At 39.3% G+C, this 22,573-nt stretch overlaps 1 protein-coding gene across 9 annotated transcripts in view; it reads left to right on the top strand.

The window, feature by feature from the left end:
- PIEZO2 (piezo type mechanosensitive ion channel component 2) overlaps positions 1-22,573 on the top strand; it is a 320,203-nt gene that overhangs the window by 164,208 nt on the left and 133,422 nt on the right. For all 9 annotated transcript variants that reach the window (XM_083826665.1, XM_083826663.1, XM_083826662.1 and 6 more), the window contains one exon: positions 11,816-11,978. In XM_083826665.1, coding sequence (XP_083682791.1) covers positions 11,816-11,978 — 163 coding nt within the window. The remainder of the gene's footprint in view (positions 1-11,815; positions 11,979-22,573) is intronic.

Genomic DNA, 22,573 nt, shown 5'->3' with positions numbered 1-22,573 from the left:
TAAATTCAAAAGAATCAGATGGCTAGAATAGAATAGAATAGTTCAGCTGGAAGGGACCTTCAAAGATCATTGAGTCCAAGTGCCTAACCACTTCAGGGCTAAACAAAAGTTAAAGTTTGTTATTGAGGGCATTGTCCAAATGCCTCTTGAATGCTGACATTCACAGGGCATCAACCACTTCTCTAGAAGTACTCATGAAAAGCTTTGAAGTGAAATGGTTTTAAAGTGATGTTATTTTTTTCTCCTGGATTCTAACTTTTAAGAGTGAAATTGCTTCACATTTCAAAGCTTTTTTTTTTTTTTTTTGTTTTCACCATGAGAGCTAAAAATGTATACTCTTTTGTAAGGGAAAAGCTAAAGATTGTGTCAGTCACGTGGCTCCAGAGAGTGAAACTTCAAGAAAATGTAGGATGCTCAGTAAAGCTTTGTCAACTAAGAAAGTAATGTTTAAGGTGTGAAAGATCCTTTCGTAACAGGAAAGATCCTAATTGTGCAACTACACCTCAGTCCGAATGGGGGAATGGTTTTAAGCTACCTTGTCTCCAGTATACTTGCCTGATTTCTGCATTATGAGAATGAAACAAGCAATTCCTAGATATCTGATTCATTAAACTGCAGACACCCAAGGGTGGAAATGGGAGTACAGCTTTTATATTTGTTCCATATTGCAGCAAACAGCAGTTTGCCATGGAAAACTAGCTTCTTCTCTATGTCATCTCTTCCCTCCCCCTCCCATTGTCACCGTAGTGACATGAAGTTTCTTTCTTCTGCTCCAGCATGTAAAAACCTACTTTGATTAGATTTTATTTAATTGCTGTCTTCATGTAGCTTAAATGTATGTGTTTGCCATCAGACTACATCCTCCTGCTATGTGTTGACATTAGCAAGTGATCGCACAACCAAAAGATTCATTGCTATAGCAGATGCAGTTGTGAATGAACAGCTGAATGAGCTGTCACTTTTAAATTAAAAACTCATCATTAAAGAGAATAGAGCACCTGGATGCAAAAACTAAGGATAAGAAGGAGTCATACAGTGATACAAAACTGGAGCCTGATATAATTCAAATATGAAAGAATACATTTGTGAATTCTGTAATAGGATTCTTTCACATTTGTGTAATTATTATCTTCCAGCTAATAACATGTAAGTAAAATACTGATTAGCTATTTATCTAAAGCATGTTCATCATGATATATTCATTGCTACAGCCTCATTGTGTTCAAGTCCTAAAATATATTTGAAGTGTTGTCTCTTTCTTGACAGCTCTGGAAATACTGAGAATGACTAGAAAACCAAGAAAAATAAAATAAAGACATGCAAAGAAGAAAGTATCTGAGTGAGCAGAAAAAATATTTCTGGGCAAATAGTGACATAATGTGAAAGAGTAGTGGAATTTGGTGAATAATTAATCAGAAAAAAAAATAGAGGCAATAAATGAGGTTTCTTTTTCAGAAAATAACTTTTGTGTTGAAAAAATAATCTAACCCCGGAAGAGAGCTTTATAGTGTAGGGTTTTTCCCATTTTTCTGACATGAGTAAATGTTCTGTGCTGAATCTTCTAAGCAGCCAGTAAATATTCTTTTCCATATGCACATGATGAGAAAAATGGAGCGGAGGTTAACACCCTCAGTTCACTGGGGACTTGTGTGGCCTCTGCACACTGTCAGAATGCAAAAGAATATATACTGTTATTGTGAAATGTGGAAGAATTATGTGAACTTACTGAGAAGCCAAGATTTCCCTTCATGGGCTACCATTCAGAGGAGGAAAAGACGTGGGAGGAAAGAAGAGATGCAGGACTTGATGCTGACATCTGCTCCAGTTCAGTGCTTCTAGAAATCAGATCAGTCTGCCCCCATATTTCATTTCCTTCTCTAATCTTGACCAATAATGTATAATTGGTATCAGCTGATCATCTGGCACTCTCTTTCCATGGCAAAATGAATGAGTAGGAGCTTTATCCTCCTACTCTTTACTGTCCAAGAGATGATAAAACTTTGAAAGACAAAGATCTCTATTAATTTTTAATGCCATCTCTGAAACATCCTCCTAGTTGATCTCTTCTCATTATTTTTGGAATGCCTTTAGAGACAGGACACAAAGTGTCTTCAAGCCCTGCTTCAGTTCTGTGTCGCTTTTGACATCAGTCCCAGGCTGTATGGCATGGTTCCTGCAAAGGGAAGCACACTCAGAGATAGGCACTGTCATGTGACGTTGCTTAATTGATCCTCTTACCTCTAAATACTAATCCAAATGTCTTAAGATCAAGAGTGAGCAAACTGTACAGTGTTCAGCAGAGTAACGAAGTCTGTGGATTCCTGTGGATTTGTCTTTCTGGTTTGCTTGTTTTCTTCGGTAACCCAGCCACTTGCATGCCTTGTGTCATGTAGTAAGCCTTGTTTTGGGGGTGGGGAAGAAATGTTTAAGGAATCCATACGATGTGAGATAGAGCTTTTTTAATTGCAGGTGGTATCACTGATTTTTTTACCTGGTACATCCGCTTTCTTCAAATCTGTATTCTAGGTCAGGGGCACAGACCATTGGAGAGGAGTTCCTTAGCCAGAAATAGCCCATATGCTGCCACATTCCTTTGCGAACTCATGCTTATTGACCAGACCTTCTGTTCCAGCTGCTCCTTCAGTCCTGTCTCCTCTCTGGGACTTGCTCTGGCAATGCTGATGGTTTGCAGAAATGGTCAGTACAATCCCAACAGAAGCAGTCGGGGAAGCTTTTGTACCATTCACACTCCTTTTATTAGGAGAAGATAAGAGATCTTGAGATACAGCAGTGTAAATCAAACAGGTAAATTTACTTTCTGCTAACAACTGCAACACGTGTGCTGTCATCAGCCCAATGAGATTAAAGGGGAATGAAACTTTAAGTTGAGCAGGGACGTTTTTAATAACATAATGAGAAAATAATCAATTTCTACCTCATTGAAACCAAAAGCTGTAGTCCTTCTGAAAAAAACGGGTATTTATTATTTTAATGTCATTTCTAAGTATGTGCTAGAATGGTCTGGGTGCTTTGCCCAAAGAAGAGCAACTTGATTTGTGTCACTCGGGTACCTACAGACTAAAACAAGATGTGTCAAGTGAAAGCGTATCATGAAATTGAGGGAAGGAAGTCATGACAGAGCAGTATTTCTGAGACATCATAGTCCTTAAGTGTTAGATTTTATACCTCAGATATAGTTTCCTTGCTAACTGCGACTAAGAAGAAATTTTCTCTGCATCTGGACAATTGTATAATTTCCATTGGATTCTTGTACCCCCGAAGCACGTGCCATTGTGTCATATTAATCCGATGGTCTGGGCTGGCTCAGCAATTGCTTAAGATCCTCTCAGAAGTCATCTCAATTCAGTAGGAATCTATTTTTCTAACTGTTTGTGTTAGGTTTTTAAATCGCTCATTTCCTGCCACCCTGTCTGCTTATTTTCTTTTCAGCTAAATTAATTTCAGCTAACTTTTCTCATGCTTTTTAATCTAGGGATTCAAAGGAAACAAACATCAGATAGAAGGTATTTTATGGCCTGTGTTGTCTGAACACTTGAATTGTTAGACTGTTGTCAGTGTTTTTCTTGGCACAGCCTAGCCTCCTGCAGTACAGTGGTAGCTGGGAGCAATACAGTGGTAAACCCACCAGCAGCCGAATGTGAGCCAGTCTTTGTTTTAATCTGGAGAGCAATCAGCATTGCAATTAGTATCCAAAAACTCTCTAGGATGCATGCTTAACTGTTTGGCTTTGTGTTTTATTTTGTTTTTGTTGGTTTTTGTTCATGAATAAATCATGTGAGACCTCCAAATAGTAATTGGCTCGTGAAGCACGATGAAGGCTGTGGCTGATGGAGTGCTAGTGCACCATGTAGGGTGGATGAACCATGCTGCAGGGTGCTGATGGGGGCACCGAGTTTGCGGGTAAAAGTGGGAGCACTCAACCTCACGTCCTCTTCTCTCCATTTGGATCTGAGCAGTCCTGTCCTTGTCGATGTTTGGGCAAGGCAGGAGTCCTCCACATGGGCAAAACACTACCACAGTTAGCTCCTGCACCTGAAGGGGATCTTTGGCTGCTGCCCGTCCCAGCCTTTACCAGGTAGCCTTGAGCAGTGAGGGGAATTAGTCCTCTCCCTTCCCACACCTACATGGGGTGTTTGCCACCCAAGAACTATTTCACGTGCTCCATCTTAAGAAAAAACAAGAAGTTACATTCCAGGGCATCAGTACATTTAGTTTGCCTTACATTTCTACTGCTCTTTTTCAATCTGATCCTGTAGAACTGCACAGAAGTGCACTAAATTTAAATCGGGATGTTCCTTCTGGCCTGTTTCAATGGAAATCAGCTGGGTGTTGGGGCAGTGGGAGCTGTGTGAGCACCTTGCCTCACTGAGGTACAGCACACATGCTTCTTATGGCTGGATCTTTCTTTCAGCAGCAGTCGTGCTTTTGCCTCTAAACCACTGGGATTTTCTGGCGGTGACAGTAGGGAGAGTGAGCTCATTGCCTTCTGTCCTGTCTTTGTGGATGTTCCCATCCCTGCTGCTGCAACCCTTGGATATTTTTGAGTTAGGAATGGGCAAGTGGGTGCAGAGGGGTCCCCAAGCTCTCAGTGAAATGCTGTGGGCACTCCAGCTTGAACCACAGTATTTCCTAATGGCTGCGTGTCTTTCCTTTGTTCTGAGAATAATCTGGCTTTGTAAAATGACAGTAATTTACAATGTCACTTGCTATACGTGGGGAAAATATCTGCAGCTGACTGGAAAATTTAGATGTGTCTTTTATTTTCTGTGAGTATATTATATGCTGGCTGTAGAATGAAATAAAAAGTGGTAGGAAATGATGATCTGTTTGTGCTCCAACCAGTGAAAGCTGCTAAGAGAGGGAGCAAATATGTTTTGAAATACTCACTGAATGTCAGCCTGCTTCAGTCTTTTCAGCACTTTGTTTTTGTCAGGAGTGTTGTGGAACATATGGATATCTGTATGCCTTCACATAAACAGTTAGCTGTCATTCACCAAGTATTTATGAGCGTTGTGGACAGACTGATTTAATTGTGAATGTTTTGCAGTGATCAATGAATCTGGAATTAGTGCTTTGGCTAAATCCACATACAATATGTGCGTAAGTGAGAAGCAAGTGAGAAGTGTATGTACTTGCAATAGAAACTCTCTTTAAAGATTTCAGACCAAAATGTCCCTACAGCTGAGGTGTCCTCTGCTCTCTTCTGCTCGCTTTGGCTCTGCCCCCATACAGGATCGCATTCCCATTTTGACCTGAAATAATTCATGCTGTGGATTGGCTTGTCATTTCCACACCGTTAAGGGGGTTGGCACGCACCGCGCCATGGGTGTGGATGGGAATGTGCTCACTTCCTCCTTGGCTGTGCAACCTCAGTCTTGCTGCACGTTTGGAGCTGTGGGATACGGGCAAAGCAAGCTTTATGTTGTACTGTCACGAGTCTGGCAGTAGCACAAGTGAGTGCTTTGCGTGATAGCTGCTAAATCCCTGCTAAATTTTATGCCTTGTGTGTGCTGTACTGGGCAACCTGGAGTTTGACCTTTGTTAGAAGATCAATGAAGAACCAGAAACAGTGGATGCTTTAAAAAGAGAAAAATTGGCATAAACAAGCTTTTTACATACTGCATATATCCATATTTTTTTTAATGTTGAGTATTTTCTGCAAGCAATGAGGTACCAAAAACTTGGCATGTGCATTTAGTTTGAAATGGCTGCGCTGTCTCTGCATAGCAGTGTTTGGAAAGCAAATGTTTGGTTAATACGTGGTTAAGCACTTTTGCAATACAGAAAGTGTTCTTCATTGCAAGGTATCTGTCCTGAGAAAGTGAAGTGTACTTTTGGGTTTTGAATCCATGCAGACATAGTTTGTAAGCAGTAATTAAGATTTTAGAAATACTTCAGGAGCCCTTTGAACTTGTATGCTGGGCAGGTCAGTGCATGCTAAATATTCTTGTAAGTACTTCTCTATGCATTTTTGCTTCCCTCTTCCTCCCACTCTTTTACTTTGCACGACCAAAATTCTGTCAAAGTGCAACTTCAGGTATTTTTGTGTAAAGCATACAGCATTTGGCAGTCACTGGAAGGGAATGTAAGATTAGGAGTGATGATGTAGAGCCATATGGATGTTAATAGTAATATGACAGTAAATTTGTATTTTGTTTTTGTTTATAACTTGCCTTCAGTTTGTGAGTGACCGTGAGGTAAGGAAAAGACTGAAGGCAGACCTACCAGTGCTTAGCAACCTGCATAATTTGTGCGGGCCCGCAGTTTGCCCTGAGGGTCATATCTAGGCTGCCATTGGAACCAGTAGCAGATCTAACTTGTCATTTAAACCATCAGGGAAAAGTCACACCAGCATGAATATAGTCCGCAAGTGTACAGGTTCCATTTGAATTCCCAAGCAGTGTAAGTACGGAGGCAGATATTTCATCCTTAGTTCAAAGGGAGAGAGGACAAGGGGTCTCTTTAGTTTGTTCCCAGCTGCAGCCATCCCCAAGATCCACTTCCAACAGCAAGGGTCAGCAAGCGCATCTTTAAGGCAATCTGGTTTCTAGCCTTTGGCACCCTCAGTTTCTGCTATTTTGGGATCACAGGGAGGATTTGCTCCTTCACAGTACAGTGTAGCCCCTGTGTGACACTGCCAGCCCACATTTTTAGGGGACAGTGCCTGTGATTCTTGGGTCTGGTTTTCCTCCAACCCATGTGATTACAGTTGCAGATGAAGCCAATGGGGATTGTGCTCTGCACGTCTATAGTGGTGCCTGCAGTACTCAAATACTAGGTCCGCTTTGAAATACCAGGTGTCTCACAGTGACCAAACAAGATGAATGGAAATTATTAGCATCTATGCATCTCTTCCATAGTTTATCACCTGTTAACACAGTGTTACCTAACAAGTTTTATGAAATCACTTCATTAGAAAGCAGTCAGGTACTATCGAAAACCCCTGAGGGAACTGAAGGGAAGTTTGTATAGCAAGCAGTGAATAAGACTTTGGAGGAACTTGTGAGACTATGTTGAAAAATATTTAAAAATACAAGTTTTACTCAATATTCAATATGAAATCAGGCTTTTTACAGAGCTTTGTTAGGAGGCATTGCTAGAGTTACTACTCAGCGTAAGCTTAACGTTGTGTTATGTTGCTGATACTGAACTAATTTGAGTTCTGTTTAAGATAGGATTTTTCCCCTTTTTTTTTTGTTTGTTTGTAATAAAATATTAAAGTTCAAAGATCATTGTTTTTCATTCTGTGTGAATTTTGTTCGTTTTCTTCTCTATGGTGTTATTCATACTGCTTTGTATGTGAGTTATTAAGTACTTTACTTTTTTCTATTGAAGCCATTGCAGTTTTAATTCTAATAGCTTTGGTGGTTTGCTTCTTTCATTCTCTGAATCTGAAATAATGAGGAAGGTAATGTGTCTACTATTCTTCAGAAGTGAAATCAGACCAGATAAGGCAACATCAACACTTCGCTGGTAACCAAAGCTTTGTGCATTCAGTAGAAAAAATGAATAATTCTTGTTTGTGAGAAATAGTTATTCTGGAAAGGGAAAAAAATATAATGTTATTTTCAGAAAACTCTAATGCTATTTCTAAAGCATTCAGCAAGTATAACGTTCAAATATTGCTCACTTCACTTCTCCACAGCATTTGTGGTTTTTTGACTGCTAATTAGTGTATACGAAGTAATAGAGCAGTTTTATCCTGCATATCTATAGCTAACCCTATTCTTCATGTAGATAAACAGGGAAATTTTGCCTAGTGGTTTCTGTAGCACCAAAGAACTTAAGAAATGGACCAGGGTCCCACAGTGCTGGAAAAATTCTTTATAAACACAGGAAATAGAGATGATGTCTTCTTAAAGTAGTTTAATTTTAAAATATATGTATGAAAACACCAGGGGAACACAGACTGATGAGGAAACTACAGTATTAAGGATCTGTTGACATGATAGATCATTTTCACACGGTGATACAAAAGTCATAAAATCACTTACGTCCCATAAAATTGATTTTTGTTACAGAGAAACTCTTGCAACCCATAGTCATAGTCCCCTGTCTTGAAAATTTTTTGCAATATATTTTACTTGATCAAGAGAAGGTAGAAAAACATTTCAAAACCCTACTTTTTCTGGTTATTTTTTCTTGGTGGTGGTGGTGTTTTTTTGTTGTTGGTTTTTTGTTTGCTTTTTTTTGTTTTGTTTTGTTTTGTTTTTTGAGGGGGTGGGGAGGGTTGGTCCTGTTTTCTTTGCACACAGTAAGAAAGAACAAAAGAGGGAGAAAACCATTCTGGAGCTGCAGATTATTGTATGACATTTTGTATTACATTTCAGAACATATGTTTGAGTTATAAGTTTCAGTCAAAGGTATCTAATCCAATAAACTTGGCATATAGGTAAAATATGTAGTTTAGATGAATAAATAATGCTGTAATAGCTGTAGATCAAGGGCTATGACCAGTTCATTGTATACTGTGATTCTTGCAGTGATTTAAAAAAAGCTGTTTCTCTAGGAGATCCCCTGAATAGGTTTCCTGTGTTTCTGGTTTAACTTCATCACTAGAGAGCCTCCTTTGGAGGGAAGGGCACAATGCATAGACTGTTATCAAATGCATAATATGGCCATGTGTGAATGCGCAAATAAAGTGAGAAATGTTTGTGGAATTATTGCAGTATTTACCATTCTTTTTTGTACTGCCAGAGATAACAAGTGGGAATAACTGATTTTTGTTTTAGCTGTTGCTGTGAAAAACTGGGGAGCAAATTGCTTAGGGTCGAATGAAACAGTTTATTTTTCTGCTTTATAGAAGAATATACATTTCTTTATTTTCAAGTGATCTTTTGTTTCTCTTTTAATTATCACACTGAGGTCAGTTTGCTTCCCTTTTCATGGGGAGATGGGGACAGTATACATTTGTGAATGGTTTTGGTGAATGAGCTATTCATGTGCAGAATTTCTCCCTGTTCTGTGGTTAAGTATCACTGTTCAGCCTCTCTATTGCTAGCCTGAACTGCACATTACATCTTTCACAACAACATACTTAATGATTTATTTTGAAAAATCAGAGGCAGGTTTAGGTTAGTGGAAAGAAATGTGAGCCACGACAAAGGCAGTGCTCCCGCAGGGGTCTCCCCTTGTTCTGGGGAGTGGGAGACGCGGAGGACAACCCAGCCTGGCTCCATGGGAGTACAATGTGAGGAAGGAGAACCTGGTGCAACTCAAAAGCACTGATTTTTGAAGGCTTTATACTTGTTCGTGTGGGCGTGGTTGAAGCCGATGGATTTGTGCCTTAAGTTCAGACATGATGCAAAATTAATTTTAGGCAGGACTCCGTACCTGTGTACAGGAAAAGCCTTTTTATAGGGGTATTACACATACACGATCCTTTTTTCAACATAAGACTAGCAAATGTATACTATTCTTACACTAATTAAAACTAGTTTCAGTGTTTTTCTTAACTCTTTAAAAACAAAAAAATGCCCAAGCGATACTTTTCAAATCAAGAATTTAGATTCTGTTGAGATATATTTAGGAACATAGCCTTAATAGGCAGTTTGCAGCATAGCAATCAGGATAAGCGAAACTAATTAGTTTTTGTTGTGAATACTGCGTGCATTGTTGTTGGGAGTTTAGTTTATTAAAAGTGTATTTTTTACTACTTTCTGCCAAAGGATAAAGTGCAAACTCAGTTCCTTGACTAGCTAATCTTCGGTGACAATAAGAGCTACAACACTGCAAAATGAAACGACATGTCAAGCTTTCATGTTTTGTAATGTTAAACAGATTGACTGTCCTGTCATATACCAGTTGCCTTTACAGCATGTATTTTTTGAAGCAGCAGCACAGGAAATGTGCAAGCAGTCCAGTGAGGACTTAGCCACATAATTCTTTTACAAGCCTTTCAGTTACTTAATTATTTTTTTTCTGCTTCAGTACTACTTGATGCCATTAATGAAACATTTTGAAGCTACTTAGCTGTCACAGAGTGCATGACCATTCCAAATTAATCTACAACAGCAAAGAGCATCCAAGGAAGAAAATTGCTGGTTGCACAATTGCAATTTCTTTCTTTTCCCTTTACAAGGAGTTGCAATTTCAAATCTTAATTATTTTTCCTTAGCTAGCACCTTATCAGTTTATTTTATGTCTGGCTCTGAGTGTGGGAAGAAAAAGAACTAGAGCTTGAATTTTCCCTCTCCTGTTTTGAACCAATTCTGTAGTACTTCTTAGTCCATTTTGTAGTTGTGCTATAGTGCAGTATCCCGCTGAGCTGCACACTGGTCACTGCTTCCCATGACACACTCATTCCTACCTATTGAAACAATCATTAAAGCTAGTCTCTGATCACTTTATCATACTTAATCTGGGCATAAACTGTTTTGTAAGATGTACAGAATTGGAAAAACAGGGTTAGCAGTAGTAATGGTAAAAAGTAAAGAAATGTAGGAGTTGATTTTTAATTTATATTAACAGGTCAACAAGATTCCAAACAGTGGTCATGTCCTAATCACATAATAGGCATTTTAGATATTCCAGATCTGCTAGCAGGCTGGCTAACTGCAGCAGTCACAGGTAACTCCTTCACACAAAGCTTTTTGTCTAAAAGTGTTATGGTAAAGAAAGGCCAAAGGGGATATCTTCTTTTCTATCTATAAAATAGATATTCTTTTCTATCTATAAAATAACTTATCAAGGTTTTATACCTTGGCAACGTCCAGGCTATGAAGAGCTAGTCTAGCTTCCTCACCTAAACCCAAGGAGCTATACAGATTCCTCCTATACAGACTCCACCTGTCCTCAGAACTGATTATAGAAATAAAGCCCTAAAAAAATCTGTTAAAATCAGAATTGCATATCTAAAATTTATTAACTTCATGATTGGCAGGTACACACTGTATATTTTCAAATCATTACAATTATATTCTCTCACTAATAATAGTTCAGTAAGTACATATAACAACTTAAACTATTCATTGTGCCACTAAATCTGAATCCAAGCTCTCTATTTTAACAGTGAACCAAATTCAAACCTATAAAGCCATATTTCTCAGCCTGAACATTTAAATCTACAGAACAAAGCAGTGCAATTTCTTCTATAAATACATGTCATCCAGTCTTGCAGATGTTAGAGAGGAGAAACAAGTTTTTCTATATGGGGACCTAGCACTACTTCTTTAATATTAAAATATTAGTACTTACATGCTAGTACTTAAATACTGGGGGGAAAAAAGAGGTATTCAAGAGGTGTGGCTGAATAAAACATATTCACATATTAAAGTGGTAACATAATAAAGCATATTAAATATTACAGACCCTCCCAACCATGTCACCCCTCAGGAGAGATGTGAAAGCTATCTTGTCTTTGCTTGACCACCCTGGTAGAGCTGGATGCTCTTGTCTTTGCCAAGAATGTCAATAAAGATATTGTGATTTACACACATGGATCTTCTAGAAATTCACACGAAATGTTTCTTGTTGTATTTGAAAGACATTCCTGTGTTGCTCACCACAAAATTGATTCAGACTTGTGTTAATCAAAATACTTAAGTATCAATAAAATATGAATATGTGAACTCCCAGTGAAAAATCCCTTATTCTGTACTTCTGGAGAGCAAAAATAGCTGCTTGTCTAAAGTTCCTTGATCATCTTCATATTTCCAGTATTCTGAAGCTTTCTTATTACTGTATTTTGGGGGGTTTTGTTTGCCTTGAGCTAACTTTCTGTTCCAGTTGAAAATGTCATTAGAAGTAACAAATGTTTCTTTGTTGTTCTTTTTATTTTTTTCATCCCATACAGTGTGAAAGGAGCAGATGCTGGCAACGTGATCAGACTATTTGTACCAGACATTGGGATGTTCATTGCTAGCCTGTCAATATGGCTCCTCTGCCGCAGCATGGTTCGGAAGCCAGTAACTGAGGACGCAGCACAGTGCAACACGCAATTTGAAAATGAGGAAATGGTATCAAATACACATTTCTGTCTGTACAATTTAGAGCTAATAGTGAGCTTCGGTATTCTTGTCTGAGTTGTGTTCTGAAATGGTTTATGAGCATGAGATACGCTAAGTAAACTTACTTTCAGGAAACTAAACAATTTTTAAGTAGAAAAACTTCTGTTGTTAATGTCTTGAGAAAACAAAGCAGAATGTGGAAAGTGATAGATTTGCTACTGGAGTTTTCAAGTTGTTTTGAGTTAACAGATGATCGCAGCAGTTGATCACAAGGTGTTTTTTCACCAGAGCTGCTGGTCAAGTCTGACAAGTTCTTTGCTACATACATTGTCCAGTTTCTTAGATAGCATCCATATTTCCAAACTTGGTATTGAAGAGTAACAGCAGCATCTGAGTGATGATCAGAAATGACTCTTAGGAGAAGAGAAGAGAGATTGTGCATTACATTTGTGGAATGAGTTACCTAAAACTGGTTATACAAACAGTGGAGTAAGCTTGATGATAATTTTTGAGAATGGCTTAGCTGGAACTATTGATGTACTGGTGAGAAGAAGAATGGCAGAGACACTGAATGCAGAAAATTCCACAGAAAGAGGGAAACGATTTTATAATATAAAAAGCCACAGTGGGAATTTAGCCCAGGGTGCAGAGGGATTCCCACTATTAATCTTAACATGTTTTTTATCAGACTGTCTAGCGTGCTGTGCGTCTCATTTTCTGTCTTGTTTTACGTATGGGTGGAATGCTTTTTTTCTTTGCTCTCAAAATTCCAGTTCTAGGGGAGACAGTTAAAAGTTGCTCATTTCCAGTAGGAATTGCATTTTGGAGTGAGTAGAGCATTTAGGGGATCAACTGCCTATTTTGGTGCTACTGCAGAGGGGGAAAAATCTCTCTGTGTGTTGCCATGTTGTCTGGATTGTGGTATTGCCAGAAGCTAGGCAAGTTTCTAGCACAAGATAGATCAGTGTCAGGACTGTGCTTTACATTTGGTTGCTTGTAATTCTTATGGGCTCTCCTTACATCTGAGAATTGCCTGAAGATTGCACCTTTTAACTACACACTGGAGGATACGTAGACTTTGGTGTGATCAGAAAACATGAGGTTTTGCCTTGTCTCTGGGAAGCCAGTTTTATCTGCTTTAAATCTGCTTTATCACTGGAGCTGTGCAGAATGGGTTTAGCAGCAGACCAGGATCTGGGGCTGTATCCATAAGGGCAGACACTTGAAGAACTGAGAAATGTGGCTAATTGGCATGCTTTGTGTTCAGTCTTTCTCTCTTAAAAGAGCTACTTTTCATCAAAGTGGGCTCTGAGAGACTTTTCTGAAGACCTTGATCTCCTGGATAGAAAATGTGTTTGCACATGCATAAAACAGGAGTAATCTGATAGCAGAAACTCAAAAGAAAGACAAAAGGGCATGCAGAGGTTCCTCTGGATCTAGGTGATTATGTTTAAATACTCGCTTTTGGGTTAGTTCAGAGCCTAGAGTCTGGGTAGGAGAAGGGAGCTCAGTCTCCTGGAGGGGATGGGTGCTGGCTGCCAGGCTGTGTTCAATAGACGTCTGCCTGGAATGCAAGGAAAAAACTGAGCTAACCAGCACTGATCACCCAGAACAGAGAGTAGCTTTAAATTGGATGGGTCATAGACTCGCAGCTACCTCAAGGCAATCCACTGGTGCAATTAAATGTGCCAGAATATTCCACAAAGGTAGAGTGTGTGGGAGAAGAAAGAAAAAACTTTGACTGCAAAGAAATACTTGTGCTGGGCAGATGGAAATCTGCATAAATATATTTTACTTCTTCACATCAAAACCCAGCAAATATTATTTATATTCTGTGATCTGTATGTATTATAGATTATTTAGTGAACACAGCAGCTGTGTTTAGATATAGTGGCACCAAAAATTCTTCCACTTTTTTTTTTTTTAAATGTAATAGTTACTGTCATGTGAGGTATTCCCCAGTGCTTTGAGAAATTCTGATCTTCACAGATGAAATGATGGATCTACATCAGAATAAACTGCTTGTTTTTTAAAAATGGAGTGAAATGGAGAGTGGAAAATTAAATACCCATTAAACACGTTTTTCCAAACTTCAGCTTTCTCTTTGTAGGTGTCTGCATATAACATCCTGGAATCTTTTCTGCCAGTTAGGAGAAGGCTACAGAAGCAGCTGAATCCGCTAGGAATTGGCAGGGCTGACTGTAAGGAACCTAATGCATATGCAGAGCATGCAGCTGAGTGTCTGAATTTGGGAAAATATTGGCATGGTATGAAATGAGTCCAAATCATGTGGGTTTTACATGATAATTTTCAGTTCTTCATTGGTAAAGTCCACTGGAAAAGGCAAAAGTAATTGATCAGTTCTTTGACTTTGGCATTAGCTGGCTGTGGCTGTGTATTGCCATGGCTCTGTACTGATGCTGTAACTCCATTGAATTAGCAAATACAAAATGAGTTACAGCAATAACTGCCCTACAAACAAACGCTTCAGGAGGAGTGTTGAGCTTGGTACTGTGCCTCCAAGGGAAATAGTCCTGGGTTTATTAGACCAACTCCACAGCCAATTCCAGAGCTGAAGAGATTTTGCTGAGAGTTCCTGCCACCATTCATCAGAGATTCATGGTATGAGATTTTGTTAAGAATACATCAGCTAATTTGAGCAGTTTCAACAGAACCGTAAGAGAGGTGGCTTTTCAGATTGCCAGATGCCTAGCCATAGGTAGTTCTATATATCAAGATACCAGCACTCTGACTTCCAAGCAAAAGCAGAGAATTTGTTGTACAACTTTCTTTTTGCATGAAATTTCTTACCCTGAACAATTCTAAGACCTCTATGGTTTGGGGGAGCATGGAATACTTTGGAAATAGGCTAAATTAAAAAACAAATGGCAGTGTATCTACTCCTTCCAAAATTTACATATAAGAAAACATGTTAAATAATTTCTTTAGTATTTATGAAAGTGACCTTTTCAAAGCTCTGTGTGAATCCATCACACTTCAGTTTTTACATGGATATGCAGAAAAAAATCCTGGAGTTGAGTAGCAGTTTGTGGTTCTCGAGTCTATGCTGTACTTTGTCATGGCAGTAGCCTCCAGAAACCAGCTGCAGAGCACAATGGATCGGATTGCTCACGGATTAAGATGCAACTCAAAAAGAGAAAAAGTATCAGAACCTAAATTAAGGACAACAAGGATTCATTGAAAAATGGATGTCCTTCTTCATTATACTGCATCTAACTTTAAGGGAAACAGATCTCCGTCAGAAAAGTGTATTCTACAGAACAGAACTTGGGGGAGGAGGTTGGAAGGCAGTGAGAGACTCTCAATTATTTGTAAGTAACGCTATCCCAGGAATAAGCAAAGAGTGTGGTTTTAATTAACAGTGAGTCATGAAGTAGGAAGGTCTGCCAGATACCAGGCTGCAGTCCAACTCATTACCACCCCTAAATGGTTGCACACTTGGAGCAAACGTGTCTGCAGGCCTTTTTTATTAGGGCTCAGAAAATTTAAAGCAGGTGAATTCAGCTGGAGACAGGCCCGGATTGCAAATGCCGAAAAGCACAATGCCAGTCACGAGGTGTAAAAGGTGGAAGAAAATGAGAGAGAACAGTTAACTCCCAGCTGCAGCTGAAAGTATGACATTTTTGATTTGGTGCAGATGGTGGCTTATATGCCAAAATGCAGATTCAGTATATACAGTCTGATAGGTATTAGAAAGGAAGTAGCTTTTTCTCGAGACTGGATGAATTGCCTAATAACATAAGTGACAGGGGAAAAAAAAATCCTAGTGAGATTGCGTAACTTCAGCTTTATAGGAGGTGTTGATCTTAATTGAAATAAACAGTTGTAGTCTTCAGTGCAGCTTCTTCCACAGCACTTGCTGCCTTGCCTGTTCAACCTTGTTTCTTATCCATGCTCTTCTAGAAAGTGAAGGGGACTGCTGGGTCTGGACTTTGTTCCATTATCTGAGGCTAGCATGACCCCAAAGCCTTCATCCCTCTCCTTTTTTTATGGAAGACAGGGATTTGTTTGGGATCTTAAAAAGAGGGGAAAAAAATAGAGGAAATTGTTTTAAAAGAAACTAAATTGTGGGAAGAATGTGAGGAGAGCTTGGCTTGTACTGGAGTTGGGAGGTTCTCACTTCGGCCACAAACTTGTTTTGTGTCCTCAAGCCTATTACTTCATCTCTGCTTCTGTGTCCCTTGGCAAATAGGGACAGTCATAATGCTCAGTTTTCCAACTTTGTCTTTCTAAACAATAGGCTGAGATGCTAAGGCTATTTGTCCTACGCCTACATCAGGCACGTAGTATGTTGAGAGCTGTCTTGATCCAGGTCTCCCAATGCGACTGTGATATGTACAGGACAGAATAGGCAGGCTCTGAGAGCTGCACATGTTCCATGCTTTGTACAAGGACTTCAGAGTCTAGAAGTTGCCCATTTAGACCAGTATCCTTGCTGTACAGGAAGTAGCTGGTACCTTGTGGATAACCACAATAAGCAACTAAGGGATAACCCTTTTCCCCATCTCTGACATTACAATTTATCCTGATCTCTCCTAGTAAGAGACTGGCTTTAATCCTAAAACATGTGGTTTCATATCCCTTCCAAAAATTTTGTTGTTAATTATAGCTACTCTGGATAATCTTGTTAAACATATAATTATCCAGTCCCTTTTAAAACCTCATTAATTTCTTGGCTTTGGTAGCATCGTGAAGCAAAGACTTCCACAATTTAATAACTTCTCTCTGATTTTATTTTAAACTTAACACCCTTTAATTTTATGGAACATCCCTTGTATTACATGTTGTAAAACAAGGTGAGATGGTATAAGAAAAATTAAGTTATTTATTATCTGAAATATTTTTTTCTTTAAAAGGTAAGCAATCCCTGTACTTTTTTTCCATTTCTTTGGTCATTTTCATTATTTTTTCTCTGAAACAGCTATAGTTCTGCAATATCCTCTTGAGCTACAGGGAATATCAATGCCTGAGCATTGCAGGCAAGGTTTATTGTTGATCTGAATGATGGTATTATTTCATTCTTTGTTAGACTCAGAGACTGTTAGATTGGGTGAATCTACTAGTGCATCATCTACCTGGACATCCTGTGTAATATGGAGAACTAGTTCAGACTAGGGCACAATTCTGGGAAAGATCTGATGTCCTATTCCTTGTAGTTGCTGATGTCTCACTATTTTTTGTGCCTGCAGGTCTGGTCTCCTTTGAACTTTTTACAGTGGGGCCCATGACCCTGTCTAGATGATCATCCTGTTTTCCTGGGATGAGCATAGTTTTCCTGAGATTATTTATTGCTTTGTATCTTCATCTAACTTTATTTTATCAGAATCAAACATTCATCTGGCTTGATTAGCTCTCAGTGATGTGGAGTCCTCTGTCCATGACTTCCCTCCATCTGCTACATCTGCTCCTTCACTATTTGCTTTTCATCAGGGACAGTAAATAAGCATTCCAGCTATTGCAGAAAATGCTACAAGTGACAAAGAGGGAAAAAAAAAATTTAGGTAGAAAAGGAACTTCTTGGATTGTTTTAGCTTACTGATGACACCTCATTTTTTATTTTTTTCTCTTTACTTTGTCTTTTTTTTCTTTTTCATTGGCATCTCTATTTAGTACAGCTCACCTTTTCTAATAAAAATTATAAATATAATAATAATAAATATTATTATAAATGTTATAGACATTATAATTATTTCTTTAGTTTTGACCTCTGGAGAATTGGTCCAGACCCAGCTAGTCTTAGTGTGCTTTGAACGTGGTGTGAGTAAGATTTAATACCTTATTTCTGTGGTTTAAAGACAGTAGGTGAGGTTCCCTTATCGCTATGCTTGCAGTGTTTGTAGTAGTGAAGTTTGCCAGACCTTACCCAGCTGCCTCCCTCAGTAACGACTCAAATGCATCTTATCTTAACGGGGGTCAAAAGTTTACAAGTTACATTAGCTTCTTGTTTGATGCACGTGTCTTTGGATAAGTCTTAACACAAATATGCAATTACACTACAACAGTGCCTCAGCTACATGATGTTGTATCGTGCAATATGTTATGTTTTACCAAATGCTGTTAGCCTGTTCAGCATGAAACTTGTCCTGTTTAGCATGAACCTGTCCTGATTTGGTTAGAAACAGGACAGATGCGTGATGAAATTCTTCCTGTGGCAGCTCTTCACTGGGCTTACTGGTTTGCCCTCCTAACAGTCCTCAGTTCTGAGTTTTTAGGTACAATGCTGTCAGCCAGGAGAGCAAAATACTGGAATATTGTTTCCTTTGGACAGTCTAAGTGATGAATAACACAGTTCAAGAAGGGATCTGAATTCACTCTCCTAGTGTTTCAGGCAGTTGTATCATACAATTCCCTCTGGAAGGCAGGAAGCACCATCTTGAACACAGAGCAGTTTTTCTTCATCCCATTGCTCTTGGCACAGTCATGTTCTGTAATTTTGTTTTTCTGGTGGTTAGAAAACCTCTAATTTAGGTTGTACATGTATTCATAACTGCATTATAACCCTTTTAGTTCTTGTGCTCTTTTGATTCAATATATTCTTTCCTTCTCCAGCATTTATTTCCCTGATATTCTGGGAGAAAAGATGTATTTTTTTGGTGCTTGTTTTGCCAGATGAAAGAAATCAAGCAATTTTGGATCCTGTTGTAGGTTAGATATTCCATTCTCCTGTTCATCCCGGTAATCTGTGGCTCTATAGAGCAGCACAGGAGAAGTACCCAGGCTACATCTATAAGAGCTGAGGCAATACTGCAATAACCACAGCACTCCAGTCAGGCTATTTATTGTGCTTCTCAGCAAGATGGATAATGGTACAAAGTGTATATTTCTTGGTCCAGGAATTACTGCATATGGGTGCTATGCAGCTTCACATACCTGCAGTAGCTCATTTAGAGTTCGTACTGAATTGTGCCTTGTAGTCATAACCCGAGTCTTCCTATTTCGTTTTCACTAAAACACCATGTTTAATCATCTCAGGCCAAACCACTAAATTCTGCCTGTGAGTTCCCCTCTCTTTTGCATTTGGCTTATATACCTAACAGCTTTTTGAAGCTGAGATGTGAAACTGTATTTCCATATTTGCCAAGTGAGTCTTGTGCTGAAATCACTTGATGTTTGCTCAGGTGCGGTAGGTACATTGGGAAGTGAAATAATCTTTGGTCCTCTCAGTACAATATCTATTGTATAAAGGATTTAATGAGTTGTCTTCCTGTTATCCTGCTTCAGAGCTATGGTCGTCTTTTTTTTTTTCCTCATTTCCTCTGAATCTCTAAATGACACTGTCCCTATGTGCTTCCAGTAAATACCCTGATCATTTTTTTGTAATGAATGACTTTCCCAAAAGAGACTTTACTATTGCAATGCATGTCCATCATTACTATTAAACCCCGCAAAGATGTTGGAAGTTATTTTTGATGGCACAGCCCTGTCAATTTTATATAGTCCTATGTAGACTGTAAACCCAAGATTTAGCATGCTTTAGATCAGTTATAAAATTCTTTATTAAGATTATAGGACTTAATTTAGGACTTTTCAGTGTAATATAACTTTTAGAATACCATTCAAATTCCAAAATGCCTCTCTTATTACTTAACACCTACCAAAATGCTTATTGCAATTGTCTCACATTTGATTAGTTCTGCTCATTTAGCAGATTTTTCCCCTGAAGTTACTCAGTGAAGTACTGACTGAGTGTAGACTGCTGAGTTCTGAGAGTGGTTTTCTTCTTCTGCCTGGGCTTGTGGTCCACAGCCCTCCCTCCTCTATGCATGTGCAGGGGAAGGTTCTGTAGACCCATCTGAGCTTGCTTTGAGCACTTCTTCTTAAAGAAGATCCTCTTGCTGGGCAGCCCCATTTCTACAATTCCCCAGTTGAATGACGTGGAAATTATCGGTATGAAAGATTTTGTATCTATTCTGTGGTTGAAAAAGCAGGTGGGCTCCACTCCTTACACGTTGATGCTTCAGCAGGACTGTGGAGTTCCCCACTTTCTTGCAAAATTAGAAATTCAATAAATGATTACCTTAGTGTGGTTTAGTATTGACTGCAGGTTAAACCTCCAGTCATTTATATCCCATTAGGGTTTGCAGTTCCTTTGATGGTAAAATAAATAGCACTTAAATTTCTGTTTCCAGACTCATAGCTGGGTCTGTCTAGAGAATATTATGTTATTCTGATTAATTTTTCTATATGCATTTTTAGGGTATATTTAGAGGTGCTGCTCCTACTACTAGTTAGATAATGAATTCCTCCTAGTCCTATAACTATCTCATTTCTAAAAATATATATTTAAGAGATTTTTGGATACAAAAAGGCTTTTTGAGCAAGCTTAAAAGTAGGAACTGAGCCATGTTCTGATATGGTCCATCTCAACTGAGTGCACCAGCTTAGGCACTGTGGAGGAAATTGAACTAAAACCATGTGATAGTAGAGAGACAGTCTATTCCTATAGCTCTTCTGGCACTAACATGGTTGAATCATATAGCTTGTCTCAGGTGATTCCTAAACCCAGCAGTTCAATATGTTACATTTTTATTTTTAATGAAGGGGAATTCCAGAAGATTTATCATAGTAACAGCTTGAATGGCTTATAAAAGATGTCGAATAAAGTGGTTCTGTGCTACTCTGTCACAGGTACAGAATAAAAATACCATCTCTAGTTAAAGGTGACAAAATAGTTACAAGGTAAGGCTGCTGCAGAGGGGGCCCAGGAAGGAACAGGCTCCAGAAAGCGTCTGCTTGCTGAGGTGAGCTCTGCAGCCCTGATGGTAATGTGGAGGCAGCACGAGTGTGCTTAAATCAGCGAGCTCCCACCCTGCTCCTCCAGAGCTGTTTTCAGGCTCTCCCTCACAGAGGCTCTGTGCAGAGTGCAACCACAGGACGGGCAGGCTGCCTTGGGAGCAAGGGGTTGTCAGCACCAGGGGTGCTGCTGGGATGCGAGGTTTCTGCCATCTCAGGTACTGCTGCCTATGGTGGTTTAACCTGGCAGGCAGCTCAGCACCATGCAGCTCCCCTCCAGTAGGGTAGGGGAAAGAATCAAAAAGAGGTAAAAGTGTGAGAACTCATGTCAAGCACAGTTTAATAAGAGAGGGAAGAAAATAAGAATTTTTTAAAAAAAAAGACAAGTGATAGACAACATGATTGCTCATCTCTCAACAACTGATGCCCAGCCACTCCCCAGGCAATGGTAGCTTCCCTGGCCAAATCCACCCCCAGTTTTATTGTTCAGCATGACCCCACACAGTATGGGACATCCCCTTGGCCAGCCTGGGCCAGCTGTCCTGGTTGTATCCCCCCACAGCTCCTGGTGCACCCCCAACCTCCTCGCTGGTGGGGCAGCAGGAGGAGCAGAAAGGTCCTTGGCTCTGTGCGAGCACTGCTCTGCAGCAGCTGGAACATCCCTCTGTTATCAACACCGTTTTCATCAAAAATCCAAAACATGGCACTGTACCAGCTACTAGGAAGAAAATTAACTGTATTCTAGCTGAAACCAGGACACTACTACACATATAATTGCAGGTTACATTTCTGCTGCCTGTGATCCAGACACTGGAAAAAAAAAAGTCATCTCAACATTGACTTGGATATTGAGGCTCATGCCTGCATCTCTCTATAGCTTTTCAAGTGCCCACATAATATACACATAAATTGAGCTGACACAGCAGAATCCATTTAACAATTGTTAAAAGTTCTGGAAGCAACACGTTAAAAAAAAAAGTTGGCAAAGTTCACCTAACTGTACATTTTTCTCAGCCTTATTTTTCATTTTCACACTCCTCTCTGTTTATTTCCTGGTACTGGCTGGGAGGAAATGTCAAAATACTGCAAAAGAAGCTATTTGTACAGCATTTATCAGCCAACTGGAAGGAGGAAGCACCTGAACTCTCATGAGAACTTACTCTTGTGAGCTTAGCAGTGCATGCTTGAAAGGTGCTGATAATTAACGCAGTGCATTCACAGCCGTGGAATTTGCATTCATTTGGAGAGACTTGTGTGTCCTTAGTTAGTTTTTGTTGCTCGTTTGGATTTTTGAAGCATTGCATTCTTTTCCTTTCTAGAATTGTAAAGTCAATTAAAAAGCGAATTTGTGTTTACAGACACAATAGCAGTAAACACAGGTACAAAGCAAGGAATGTTCTGAAGCAAGAATGGGCTTTTGGTTGGAGTTAGAGCTTCCTGTTAGTAAATATATCTCTGGGACTAGAGGATATCTTTATGCAGCAGTGTTTATACTGTACCAGATGAAACATGTAAAAGTTGGATGTTAATAAACCAGCCCCCAAAGTAGCTAATGGACATTCTGGCCCTGGCCGCAATAGTAGCTGCCGTAGCTGCCACAGAGGCGATACTGTTTCCTTGCCTGTGCTCTATCTCAATTTGGCAGTTTAAAAAAATGTTTTACAATAAATACTCCTGGGACTTGCACACGATTGCTGAAAAACCTAAACTGCATTTAGACTGTTTATAAAAAGTCCTGGGGCCCTGCTCTGCAGAGCAAAGGTCATGGAAACACATGTTTATGACTTCACAAATGCTCTATACTCCTTGAATGGAGAAGTTTATTTGATTTAATCAGCATCCACAGGGAT

The sequence above is a fragment of the Anser anser genome (assembly GCF_964211835.1).
Source record: "Anser anser genome assembly, chromosome: 2".
Classification (NCBI taxonomy): Eukaryota; Metazoa; Chordata; class Aves; order Anseriformes; family Anatidae; genus Anser; species Anser anser.
The sequence above is the reverse complement of the archived record's forward strand: the minus strand, read 5'-3'. Positions and strand labels throughout refer to the sequence as shown.